The following is a 13,996-nucleotide window of genomic DNA, read 5'->3' as shown; positions in this document are numbered from 1 at the left end:
TAAAAAAAACATTTAGGACCTTAAATATATCGAGAGATTGTGTTGACCTATAGCTGATGAATTTGTCCTTTTCTTTTCTATAATTGTATTTTAAAATAATTTTGCTTTTGTTTTCAGTTCTATGAATTATATTGTATCAGTGATGTTCTACTTTACCTTTTTTATTATTAAATTAAAAGGATTTTAAGCTCCTGAATGGCAAATCCACTTTCAAATTGGCTCAGATATTTGCAAGTGAAAAAAATAGAAAGGAAAGAAGGCCTAAGACCTCTTACAAAATCTGAAAGAATATGTTTCATTGTAATTCTGTCATAAATGAAGTAATTCAAATTTATTCAATCTCTGGTGTCTCTTCTCACAACAATTTGGGTAGATGTTCTTGCCCTTATGATACATATGTACATGAATTTATTAACAGTCCGCTCCCTCTTGTTTTCAGTGAAATATCTCAAATGTTATGTGTTTGGTGCATAGTGATATTTTTATAATTAGGGTACATCCTTAAGGAACCAAATGCTAACAGTAAAAGCTTTGGAAACTATTATTTTGTTAGAAAAGATCACAGATAAATTTTATGGGAGTTATCTACTATGATTTCCTTTTCAACGTTTGTATAAGCGGTTTGTGTGGAAGAATTCATTAAGGGAATGGAAAGGCCATATGAAAGACTGCTAGTTTTTGCAGCATCTATAGATCGTGTGTTTAGGATAGAATAAAGCTATTAAGTGCAGTTTTGTAAAATTATTCACAATTTCAATCTACATCCTCCTGGAAAATAATTAGGAGGTGGTAATTTTGGAAGCATATTATATAAAGCTATTGTCAAACAAGGTGCTTGAGCAGCACTTTCATTCACTGATGCACCAGTATTATTTGAAAACATAATTTAGAAGCTGAGCTACAGAGATTACCCCTGTATTTCATTAAATAAAAGATTAATGCTTTATTTAATGAAGGAGGCAGATGCCTGTCGCAATTTTTGATATGCAGTATCGCCCCCCTAAAATTAATTAACTTCACAGATCTTTTTATTTTTATTTACTGAAGTGCTTCTTTATTTTCTGGTGTATGTGAAATGGAAGAGAGTATTTTCTATTTTCTCATAGTAAGAATTAACAGGACAAGAGGTTCAAAGCTCAGGTTTGTTACTGGAGATAAGAGAAATCTTGTTCTTGGCTCAGAAATGAGCAATCCATTTTTTTCCCCTATTTATCTTCTGATGAGAAACGTTTTGCATCAGTTGTCGTGGGGTGAAAGCATTGAAAAGGATGTCATCCACTTTTTTTCTTAGAAAACACTGCAGTGCAATTCATCATTGCATGATGGCATAAAAATTATTGAACTCTTTCTAATATACTGGGTACTGGAGATGAAGTAATGAATAAGATCACTATATGGATTTAAATTTCAGCTTTACTATCTCTTAACCTAAGAGGCATGTATGCTTCTTTGTACCTGTTTCCTTATTTGAAAAATCTACATCATTATACTTAGGAATGTCAGCTTCACACGGTTGCTGTAAGATGTGTTCATTTGAATTACAGAATAAATTTAATTCGATACATGGCACATCATATATGCTTAGTAACTGCTAGCTTTTATGTGGCGCATAACCATAAAATATTCTATTCCTCTAATATAGTTCCAATAAAGTGTATTTCATGATGAGTTTGTGGACAGAAAAGATATGGGAAGCAAGAACCTCACAAATGCTTCATTAAGATTACATGTTTGAGCGCCAAAAATACAGGTCTTTATTCCCTACCAATGTGGATCGTAGGCAAATGCTTTGAAGTTGTGAGTTTGCTTGATTCGTGTATGATATGGTAATAATGAATACTTTATCATGAAGAATTAAATGAAATCATTCATCTTAAAATGTTTGGTCATAATATAGTATAAAATGCTATAGAAATATCAACTGCTAATTCAAACATTTGATTGTCCATTGACACGTGCAATTTTTGGAGGAGAGGATGCATCAGCAAATTTTTGTTCAAGTCTGATTTTTTATTACTAACTCAGTTTGCCTTTCTGCCATCAACTAACTATGCAGCTGGCCTGTGATAAGGGTACCCAAATGTATTTTAATAATCTAAGCCAAATGTAACCAAGAAAATGATATGTTTGAAATACTGCCCTAGTTTCCATAAAAATATTTGTTTATAAATTATTTATTTTATAGCAACTTTATGTTCCTCTTAAGTGCTTTTATATTTCTGTATTGCAGAAATATCAAGGTATGATTGGATTATAACAGTCTACTCATTTGGAATATTTAAATTGTAGATTGAAAATGTGCTATATGGTTTTCAGTTTAAAAGGAAAGGAAATTAAAGCTACATTAGAATTAGATACAATTTCATAGTTCTTAGTTATGGCATAACAATTTTTGGTATGCAGCAATTTTATTCCTCTGTAATTTGCAATGCAATTTGAAAAGACTTGGCAATGCTGTATATGCTCTCTCATCCATACCTTTTCTAATTAAAAAAGTCAGTTCAAAAGTATTGCATATGGTGCAGATATGGATCGAACTAATAGCATCTTATTTTTCTAAGCAATAACATGACTACATATTATATCTATTTTATGAACTACTGAGGAATGAAGGGAGCATTTACACATCATTTTTTCTATTTTTTACTTTCATGCAGAATAAAATTCCCTTTAATTTGAATTTGTCGTACATTTTAACCACAGGATATAACTTATGACATTAAGTTTGACAGAGGACAACAGTGAAATCACTTTACGGAAATATATATAAACATATTTATAGAGGCTGAATGGGCAATAGAAATAGTTTGGGGATTGAAAGTGAAGAGAGAGAAGAAAAACTAGTTCAAAGAGGTTTGAAAATGAACAATGACAGCTATAATGTTAGAATTCAGGATATTGGACCAGATGAAATGACAAGAGGTTCAGAAGAAAGCCTAGCATGGTTGTCATCATACAATTTATTTATTTATGATCTCATTACAGAGAGGAGAGAAGGGAGGATTTTTAGCTTGTGTTTTTAGTTTATTGCAGACTACTTTATAGCATCAATTTTTTCTTGCAAATATAACCTTCAAAGCCATTCATATACTTTTTCTTCATATTTTTCTCCATCTTATATTTAATAGGTTAGAAATACAAATTGCCTATAAATTGTTCTTTCCTCCCCAACCATTAAAATATTCAAATATATCATGCTGATAATGCATGGCAATAGAGTTCTGTACAGTAAATTCAGTAAATTCAGAAGTTTCTCACTTCTCTCTTTATTACATGCTTAAAATATAAGTATGTGAATTATTCATGTTTATTTGAATTATGAATTATATCTATACTTGTTTACTTAATTTTTAAATTTATTTCCAAGCTCTGTGAGTTTTTGAAGGATGCATGTTTCTCCTATCCATGAAATTAATTTGTTTGTTTTCTGGCTTAAAAGGAGGGAAGCTTCTCAAATTAGAGGCAGGTGATGAACAATGCCTGATGAACAATGCCTTAGTAAATGCTAAGTTTTCTTAGTTAAAAATATTCGCCTTGCCAGTTTCGTTATAAGAATACTGTCTGTGTTTATTTGTTTGTGATAAGTGACAGTCATGACATTGAAAAGATCATACTAATTTCTCCAAGGTAGAACTACATAATAAATCTTTATTTTTGTAACAAGCAAGTAACAGATACAAGCTTTACTTTGCTACAGTTTACGCAGTTTTCTCCGAAATTAGACCAAGACCAAAGAATGAAAGCAAACGTTTATCGAATGACAGTCGAAGAATTCCGATGAATACACTCTGAAATATTAAAGTATTTAATAAAGGGGTCCAAGTACAGTGTGGGGGGTGCTTTCTGCAAGTGTCACCAGACGTGATCCCTGAACACTGATGACTGGGTGTGGCCCCAGAGCATAAATAAACCACCACCATCACAACAACAACATTATATCCAGTAAGGCATAAAATGTTAGGCCAGGAACCTAGCAGAATTAGAGAGCACTTGCCTTGCACATGTGAGGCACTAAACCTCACCAAAAACAAACAAACAAAAAGAATAAAATACACTAAGAAAGGGAAGGTATTGTCATATTTGCTGGATGTAATAAGTGTCTTATCAATGCTTTTTATAACGTATCACATAATTCATCTCCCTAGTAAAACATTTGTTGAAGAAACAAATACCAATTACCAAGATGTTATGATGCTTGCTTCTAAACACAAGATCAAGAGCTTTGCTAAGTAAATGTACTAAAATGTACATTTTTTAAAAATGTAAATGCCTCCATATAGATTTTAAATATATAAACACACTTAATTTAAAGAAAAAAATCAGTTTTAGAAATTCCTCTGTAAGGAAGTTATTGAAAATATCACCTTCAGTGAGAATCCCAATCCCCAAAATATCCCTTCCTTATAATGAACCTCAAGTCCTTCCCTGGAGACTATTGACTAAATAACGTTTAAGCTACTTAATTATGCTACTTCTAGTTGTCAGTCTGAACTCATGATTGTTAGTATTCTAGACATTCCATGAAGCGATCCTCTTAGATGAAGCTTTTAACTGCTCTAAAGTGAGACATATGATTTAGTAAACAGCTACTCAATAAAGATTAATTGAGGTTAATGATAAATTACAGCATATAATAGAGTTCTAGGAAAAAATTTAGGCATAAGATTTGTAAGTTAATGAGATAAAACATTTTTTAAAAAACACCTAATTTGCAACTTGCAAACATAGTGTTTCATATATGTCACTTTTCCTTCTATCAAATGTGATAGTGTGGTTTCTAAAGAGTCATTGTAAAGAAATACATTATTGTGACAACAAAAACATAAGCGCAGCCCTGAGCAAAACAAAAGACACACAAAAAAACCCTACTCTAATTGTCCAAAACAATATTTTTCTTTGTTTTGAAATGGTTAGGTATTTTTTACTTATTTACTGTTCATATATTAGTCTCCTACCACTGAAATTATTGTTGATATATGGTTTATATCAGTTTCAATCTTTAAGTTTTTTGATTATCTTGTAAACCCACTCTTCCTCTACTCTTCCTCCCTCCCCTCATTAAAAAAAAAAATTGGTCTTATCATCTAGGCAGATAATTTCTCATGAGACAATGAGACACGAACTTGTAAAATATAAAAACTTCTACTTGATAAGTTTGGTGAATATATTGCAGTTTCTCAAAATTTTATGATGTGTCATGATCAAAGGTTTAAAAATAATGATGGATTGATGGGTCAGAGAGATGATTCAAAGGACTCAAGTGCATGCTCTGCACGTAGGAATCACAGATTTGATCCCGAACACCATATGGTCCACTTTGGACACTGGAGAATGTCTGAACACTGAGTAAGAAGACCCCCAAGTATTGCAGGATATGGCAAAATAATAATAATGATAGTAGTAATAATAATAATGATAATAAATATAAATTAAGATAATTAAGGTATAGCTAACCATAGCGTGTTTGTATACCCTTATTTATTCTTAATGACTATATTAAGGTATTCTGATCAAAAATAATCAGAAAATTCTAAAACAAGTCCTTCCAACAAAACTGACATTTTTGAACTCCAGTCCTAAGAAATAACCCCCAAGATGAAATCACCAACCTATGCTGCTTCCCATTCCTTAAAAACAACATAACTATGAGAGATAAATGCGTACCAGAATTTTCAACTTCTTTTAAGTTTTGAGGTATTCTGTTATACAGTGATAGCTAATATAGTAGCATGTGTCAGCTGAAAGATTAATTAAAATCAACATGTTTCTCAGCACTGCCCCCCATTTTTACAAATATATCAGTTAGGTACTTGATTATTGATATCAACACTCAGCATTTTTTTTTTTGTAAATGGTATGTTTCCATAGTAAAGTAAAACTGATGACGGGGAGGGAAAGTTGTGTCTTCAATGAAGAGTGCAAATCCATTTATTCTGGGTGAGAACATTTCCTGTTAATGAATAGCTTCCTGAGGAACAGTTTTTATAAGAATCTCAAACAATGGGAAAATCTCTTAAGCCTTAAGAAACAAGTTAGAGTGCATTCTTCTGAAAGGATCAGTTCTTGAGATGGGTAAAAACATTCTTATGATACATAGTTCTATCTGTCCTATTATTTTTAAATATGTTTCACCAAATTATCTGAGAACCTTCTATAAATCATTACATCCCAGCCTTTGGTGTGAAAATATTAGTGTTCCTATTATGAATATTTTATTTGCTGTAGCTATAGTTTAGATGGTATGTTTATGCAATCTTAGCTTGATTAAATTTTGAGTTATTATTATAAGTTTGTGCTGTATTTTTAATCTTATTGTTTTAGAGAATAATTTTGCAAGAGGAATGAGTTTTTAACAAACGTAATGCTCAATAAAGCAAGTATGAGTGAAATAAGTAATTTGCTTTCAGTTTGGAAGAGGTGAATAAAAAGTGCTTAGCCAATACCGTACCATTAATCTATTCTCTTTTCTCCTTTCTCTCTTTCCTTCTCTCTCTCCAATAGAAGTGGAACAAAAAGGTAATTAAATACCTTTCATAAATTATATACTATTTATAGGCTAAGTTATTTAACAGTTTAACATTTAGTTAAAATAATTTTGTTATTAATTCTTATCTTCTTTATGAACATTTATTTACTTCTTCTGCTGCTCAACTTCACTTTAATCCATTATACTGACCAGTGCTGGTTTGATCCTTTTAACCTAAAACAACTTAATAGTGTAAAAATTTCAAGCATGTATTTTATTCCTCTTTCATTTTTGAATAAGTAGTTAGAAGTCAGGAGGATGGTGATGAATAGTTAATGCTTCAAATTGCCTTCATATCTATATTAGGTTTTTTTTAGCTCTGGTGTGATTTCCCTATCTTTATCTTTTTTTAATTTAATAGGGGAAATTTCTTTTTCTGAAATGCCCTTATGTAAATCAAAGGCTGATTCTTAACAAACAAGCTTTTTTATATAATGATGCCAATAACATTTACCCATTCTTTGAATATAACAATAATATGCAAATCTTTAAAAAATTTTTTTCAGTCATTAATATTATTCTGGAGTCTAAATTGATGATGAGTCTAAACTGATAATGATTATTCTTGATATGGAAGATTAGTGGTCATCATTTTCCATAAAAATTTCATTTGTCCAAAAGTAAAATCTGGGAAATATTTTTGTCTTTTGGGGCCACATCCTGTGATGTTCAAGGGTTACATTCTGGCTCTGCACTCAGGAATTTATCCTGGTGGTACTCGGGAGTCTATATGGAATGTTGAACCCAGTTCAGCAAGGCAAGAAACCTACCCTACCCGCTGTATAATTCCAGCCCCTGTATTTTTATTTCTAGCTATTCTAGATCCTAGCTGAAGTTGTTTTTAGTTTGTTTTTCTTGGGAGCTAGGCTGCGAGTGATTTTAAAGAGCTTATCACTAATATCAAGAGAATAGTACTTTAATTGTTAAACTATAGGTCAGTGTCCACAGTTGCTGATTTTCCAGTTCTTTAAATCATTTCAAATACAGCAGTAAATTGCATGATTATTTTAAAATGTGCTTGCACTGCAAAAATATTAGAGCAGTGTTTCCCATAGTAGATTCGGCTAATAACTGCACTCCAAAAAGGCTCTTTAGAAAGGAATTCACAATCAATTAAGTTCGTGAAATTTGCTCTTTCTCCATATTTCTCCATTGTAGATTCACTAAAGTACATAAACAGTTAGAATCTCCATCAAAATGTTTTTTTCTGAGTACATTTAGATACTAATCCTTCCCCCCTACCACCCCATTCTTTGCAGTACAAAATTATGTTACTTGAACATGGTGCCTTAAGGACCACTCATTGGGAAACACCACTTTACACTGCTGCATAGTCCCTCATTAGAGATGAGCCAGCCAAACTTTCTTACCAACACTCAGTCATATGTTCTACTGAATCTTAATACAAGTCAAATTAAATTACATCTTTTCTGCACCTTTTCCATCTGAAGTGTGAGCAGCAAACTATTAAGCAAATAATTCTTGTTTTTTTTAATGTTCTTCTCATTTAACAGTAAAAGGTACATGTTTTTTTTTTAAGTTCCAATATTACTGTATTTAACAGGACATTTTTAACTGATTAAAATCTAGATCTTGGGTTCTTCTCTGTAACCTTTCATCTTTTCTACTTTCCTTATTTCTTCTTCTTTCCTCTCTTCTTTTCTCCTTTTCCTTCCAGTATCCATCCATCACTCATCTTTAATTGTGTGGTTTGCATGCTCTGTGTGTGCTGTAGCAGTTTTAAGACCTTTGTTACTAGAAAATCCAGTGGCCTGTAGTACTGGCCTATTCTTTTCCTTTATTATCATTTAACTACTATTGAATTTCTTTTTGTCATGTATGTATAAATAAGTTCAAAATATTATCACATGTGTTTAGAAACTTAAAAGCCAGAGGATAGCACAGCTAGTTATAAAATAAAACATGTTTTTAAGCCAATAAAATCAAAATTATTTTGAACAGAAGTCAAGATGATTGTTAAGACTACTTTGTGATCTTAGAATATAGCAACATGATTAATCGGTGGTGGGTATATCATCTTAGAGCTATATTTTTTGATGAAAAATTAGAAATCTGATGAAATACATGCATTACTATATTTACTATATTAACTTTTTTTTTCTTTCAACAGTTTTTCTTTGTCCTGGACTACTTAAAGGAGTATATCAAAGTGAACATTTATTTGAGTCTGATCACCAGTCAGGGGCATGGTGCAAAGACCCTCTCCAGGCTTCTGATAAGATTTATTACATGCCATGGACCCCATACAGGACCGATACCCTGACTGAGTACTCCTCCAAGGATGACTTCATTGCTGGAAGGCCAACGACAACCTACAAACTCCCTCACAGGGTGGATGGCACGGGATTTGTAGTGTATGATGGAGCTTTGTTCTTCAACAAAGAGCGCACCAGGAACATTGTGAAGTTCGATTTGCGGACTAGAATAAAGAGTGGAGAAGCTATCATAGCAAATGCCAATTACCATGATACATCCCCTTACAGATGGGGAGGCAAATCTGACATAGACCTGGCAGTGGATGAGAATGGGCTGTGGGTAATCTATGCAACAGAACAAAACAATGGCAAAATTGTCATTAGTCAATTGAACCCTTACACTCTACGAATTGAAGGAACCTGGGATACTGCCTATGATAAAAGATCTGCTTCAAACGCATTTATGATCTGCGGGATTCTGTATGTGGTCAAATCTGTATATGAGGATGATGACAATGAGGCCACAGGGAATAAAATTGACTACATTTACAACACGGATCAAAGTAAGGATAGTTTGGTGGATGTACCCTTTCCTAATTCATACCAATACATAGCAGCTGTGGATTACAACCCCAGAGACAACCTTCTTTATGTTTGGAATAACTATCACGTCGTAAAATATTCCTTGGATTTTGGACCACTGGATAGCAGATCAGGTAAGTTTAACGTCTGATTGGGGGATATATTTATCATTTTCTGTTAACCTATTTTTTTAAATCAATGTATTATATATTTTGACTTTCTTGTGGTCTTCTGATAACCTGCATACTTGAAAATTATTCTTTTACTTTTCAACCAACAAAGTACTATCGATCACTCTTAGCTATAAATAGGAAAATATAAGAAATGTTTTTTTCTACGAGTAGCTAGTTGCTAAGATGTAGTCGTTCTTTGAAGGAGAATTTTATTAACAGCTGGCTAATTCTTTGTGCAGTGAAGTACACAATGCATTGCTAAAACAGAATCCAAGTCTGTCTAATTGGTTGTGACATGTCCTCAGAAGTACTCTTCATCAAAAATGTCAAAAAGTTAGTTGGAAATGATGCTTTAGTTCCCGCTCCCTGCACTCACGTAGTCACCTCTCAGAGAACCTCAGAATTCACAACTTAACTGGGACTATTTTTAGGCTCAGAGTACACATGAGTGAGTGTAGCTAATTGACATGTACAGAAAATGGTTCATGATTGATAAATGCAGGAAAAAAATCTCAATATTATAAGAAAAATAAAAAAGCACAGCTTAGAGTAAACATGAGATCACTTTTAAGGGCAGAAACAAACGTACAACCGGTGGAGTGGGGGTGGGGGGACGGGGGGTTTGCCCTCATGCAGCTGACCTAGATTAGTATCCTGAAACCACATATTATCCACCGTAAACACCAAAAGTGATCCCTGAGCACAGAGCAAGGAGTAAGTCCTGAACACTTCCTGGTGTGTCTTAGCAAACAACCCTGCCATACTATAGGGTCCTGTGAGCCCAGGAGTATGTTCTGACACACAGACAGAAGGAAGGAAGGAAGGAAGGAAGGAAGGAAGGAAGGAAGGAAGGAAGGAAGGAAGGAAGGAAGGAAGGAAGGAAGGAGCGAGCTTCCTTTTCTTTTTTGTAATGATTTTTTGTTTAAAAAAATGTCTGCAATGCAACTGAATTTTCATAGATTTAGATGTAAATAATGTTTACTAGCAATAATATTTTCTTTCATGATTAAGCAAAACAGATGCAAGTGACTGAACTTTAATAGAACCATACCAATTCAAAGATTATTTTTGACATTTATGTTACAATTTTTGCATTGTTCTTAACTATGCTTTTGCTCCCATGTTATACTGCCGCTGACTTATTAATATAAAAATTTTAAATAGATTCTATATTTCATTTGGTCAATCAGACTTTGACTTTATTATTATACTTTTATCTGAACATTTTAGCCTTCTAAGGCACTAGCATAATTTGTGACATTGATGAGATCAGTGCTCAACATAACCCTTGTTTGAGTGAATGAAAACATGGATGAATGATTTCCTTTCCATTTCTTATTCTAATCGAATGATAGGTTAGAGTGCATTTGTTCTGATCCTTCAGAGGCCTCAGTCAAGGATAGCAATAATTTTCATGTCCAGCAATGTTGATAATGTGTTGATTTGTCTTTTATGAGAAATCTAAATATGCAGTGGTAGGATATACAACTTCGCCTTACTAAAATCTGAAAGCAAAGCAAAGCAAAAACACCTAAACCAAGTTACATAAAGGGGCTAACACTGTTCAGGTAAGATTGTTTAATGTAACGCACTCTTCACTTCAAAACTTAAGGAAGAAGCTGTCATCCCAAGATTAACAAATTTTCCTGGCCATGGCCATCTTCTCATCTATTTCCTCCCTCTTTTACCAATGTCTCCACCTGTCTCATGCTGTAGTCCTTTATTTGTGTGATATTTCAACCTTGGTTCCCATGAAAGAGCCTGAGGGCTGATGGGGCACATACGGTTCCCAGGTGACAAAATCCGATCTAGCATAGCCCTGTAGCACTGTCCTCCCGTTGTTCATGGATTTACTCGAGTGGGCCCAGTAATGTCTCCATTTTAAGAATTATTGTTACTGTGTTTGGCATATTAAAATACCTCACGGGTAGCTTGCCAGACTTTGCCGTGCAGGCGAGATACTCTCGGTAGCTTGCCAGGCTCTTTGAGAGGGGCAGAGGAATCAAACCCGGCTCAGCCAGGCCGGCAGCGCGCAAGGCAAACACCCGACCACTGTGCTATCGCTCATGTACCCTAGAGTAATGTGGAAAAAAACATTCTTTCAGACCTGTCCTCCCGTTGTTCATCGATTTGCTCGAGCGGGACCAGTAACGTCTCCATTGTGAGACTTCTTGTTACTGTGTTTGGCATATTGAATACTCTCGGTAGCTTGCCAGGCTCTGCGAGAGGGGCAGAGGAATCGAACCCGGCCCAGCCGGGCTGGATGCGCGCAAGGCAAACGCCCTACCACTGGGCTATACTTAAATCAGTAATGTGTCATTGAAAATTCTTGTTTAGGACTAGTTCTTAGCCTATTGATATCCAGTTTCAAGGAGAAAAATTATAATATTCTCCGAAGCTAATAAATCATGTACAATTTCTTAGATTTCATTAGTGAAAAAAGGACAAAAATAAAATTCGAATGTCCTCTTTGAAAGTTTTATACATTATTTTTATTAAAAGTATAGCTTTTAAATAAAGTTCTCCAACTTACATGCTGGAGAAATAGTCAGTGGGTAACGCAGTTGCCTGGCATGCAGTCCAACAGCGTTTGGTCCTGCGTGCCACATATGGTCCCCAGAGCCCGCTAATAGTGACCCCTAAGCATAGACCCGGAATAATTCCCGAGCATATCCTTGTGTAACCCCAAAACCAAAGTAGAATAACATAATAGCTAATTTAAATAAGCTAGCACTCAAGTTGGATTTGATGGACTGGATCAAATTTATAGGCAGTTTTTGCAGATTATAATTAAATAGTAAGATAATAGCATAGTCTATATTCAGAAATCACTTATAATACTTGTAACAATACTTATAACATTCATTAAAAAGTGTAATGTGCGTATGTATATATGTATATATAGATATATTTGTGATTTTGATTTTTACCTAAATGGTTGTGCCACATTTTAATTATCTAGTAATTAAAATGCAAACCATCTTGCCTGAATGCATTAGCACTTGTTAAAGAAGGTTTTTAAAGTGACAAACACTGAGAAATGACAAATATCAGTTTTCAGAAATTCCTAGCAAGCCAGAAGATTCAGGTTTTAACTCTTTTTCAATAATAATAAAAACTTTGTCTATTTTGCCAAGTGAGATTTCACCTATATTAAATTTGCAAATATAATCATAAGAAAAATACCAGTTTTCATGCATGAAGGCTTAAATTAAAAAGCTAGTACATTGGCATGAACTAACTGCAGTTTAGAAGTGGAAAGAATAAGTGGAGAAGTAAATTTTATGCATGGTATATGTGGATATGAGAATTTCAATTAGCATTAATAGAGGCTGTTCATCTTTTTTCCACACAAATGGTTTCAGCTGGGTATTTTTCTTTTGTAAATTAAGTTGACATTTTTCAAAGAAATTGCCTTTACTGAAATCGTATTAGGGATGTCCTTATGTATCTGTAAACCTTCAACTTAACTATAAATATGTTGAGTTGAAAGACTAATTCTAACCATGTAGATCTCCAGTATATTTGCTCTTATCTTCTATTGGAAGCAGGTTATTTTTCGCAGTTTTTAACCAAGTCTGATCAATAAAAATGTATATTACTGAAGTTTTTATGTAAAAAATTACCTACGATTTATTTACTTCTATTGAGCATCATTGTTCTTTATACTAAAAGTTAATGGGTCTTGAAAGTTAAAGGGAAAATTGATTCTTCTTGAATGTATAAAAATCCTCTGGAGTGGCATGTAACATAAGGAGTGTAGTGCTACTGACCAGAGTTTAGGAATAAGAGAGATTCACGTTTGAATTACACCCCTAGCACCAATTTGATTTTGTTTGTGGTACTCAGCTTCTTGGTCTTAATTTCCCTAACTAAAAATAAATAAGTGAATAAATAAATAGGGAAAATATACTTAGAGGAGCACTAACTTTTAATGAGATGAAGTACTTAATAGGCCTAACAAACTAATACCTCAGAGCTACATGCTAAATCTACAAGAACTATTCTATCCGAATTTTCTAAATGAGAGACCTAAGGCATCGTATATGTAACCTACTTTCAGTACATAAATTAGCCATCTATTGGACTAGAGAGATAGCTAAATTGATAGAACATAAACCTAGTTCGCATGAAACCTGAGTTCTGTCTCAGATGTTGTTTGCCTCCTCTGAGCACTGCTGAGATAGTGCTAGATAGTGCCCCCCTTCCCTGCCCCTCCCCCACATAACATCCTCTGGGCCCAAGTATGTAGCACCTCTGAGTGTGACTTCTTCCAATAGATAGATAGATAGATAGATAAATAGATAGATAGATAGATAGGCCCAAGTATGTAGCACCTCTGAGTGTGACTTCTTCCAATAGATAGATAGATAGATAGATAGACAGACAGACAGACAGACAGACAGACAAAAACAACCCTCAGTTAGTGAATTGCCCGCCGTCAGGTCCATGATCCTTTTCTGTGACAATATGTGACTCAGGGCAGGTATGTTTACTGA

General features: G+C 33.8%; 1 protein-coding gene across 23 annotated transcripts in view; it reads left to right on the top strand.

Annotated features, from left to right (window-relative positions):
• Positions 1 to 13,996, top strand: part of ADGRL3 (adhesion G protein-coupled receptor L3) — an 882,914-nt gene that overhangs the window by 523,203 nt on the left and 345,715 nt on the right. For 20 of the 23 annotated variants that reach the window (XM_056111479.1, XM_056111471.1, XM_056111468.1 and 17 more), the window contains exons 8-9: positions 6,502 to 6,516; positions 8,658 to 9,458. In XM_056111479.1, the coding sequence (XP_055967454.1) occupies positions 6,502 to 6,516; positions 8,658 to 9,458 (816 nt within the window). The remainder of the gene's footprint in view (positions 1 to 6,501; positions 6,517 to 8,657; positions 9,459 to 13,996) is intronic. The other 3 variants (XM_056111470.1, XM_056111466.1, XM_056111473.1) reach the window with 1 other exon arrangement.

Source organism: Sorex fumeus, unplaced genomic scaffold (genome assembly GCF_029834395.1).
Source record: "Sorex fumeus unplaced genomic scaffold, SorFum_2.1 ptg000013l, whole genome shotgun sequence".
In the NCBI taxonomy this organism is placed as follows: domain Eukaryota; kingdom Metazoa; phylum Chordata; class Mammalia; order Eulipotyphla; family Soricidae; genus Sorex; species Sorex fumeus.
The sequence above is the reverse complement of the archived record's forward strand: the minus strand, read 5'-3'. Positions and strand labels throughout refer to the sequence as shown.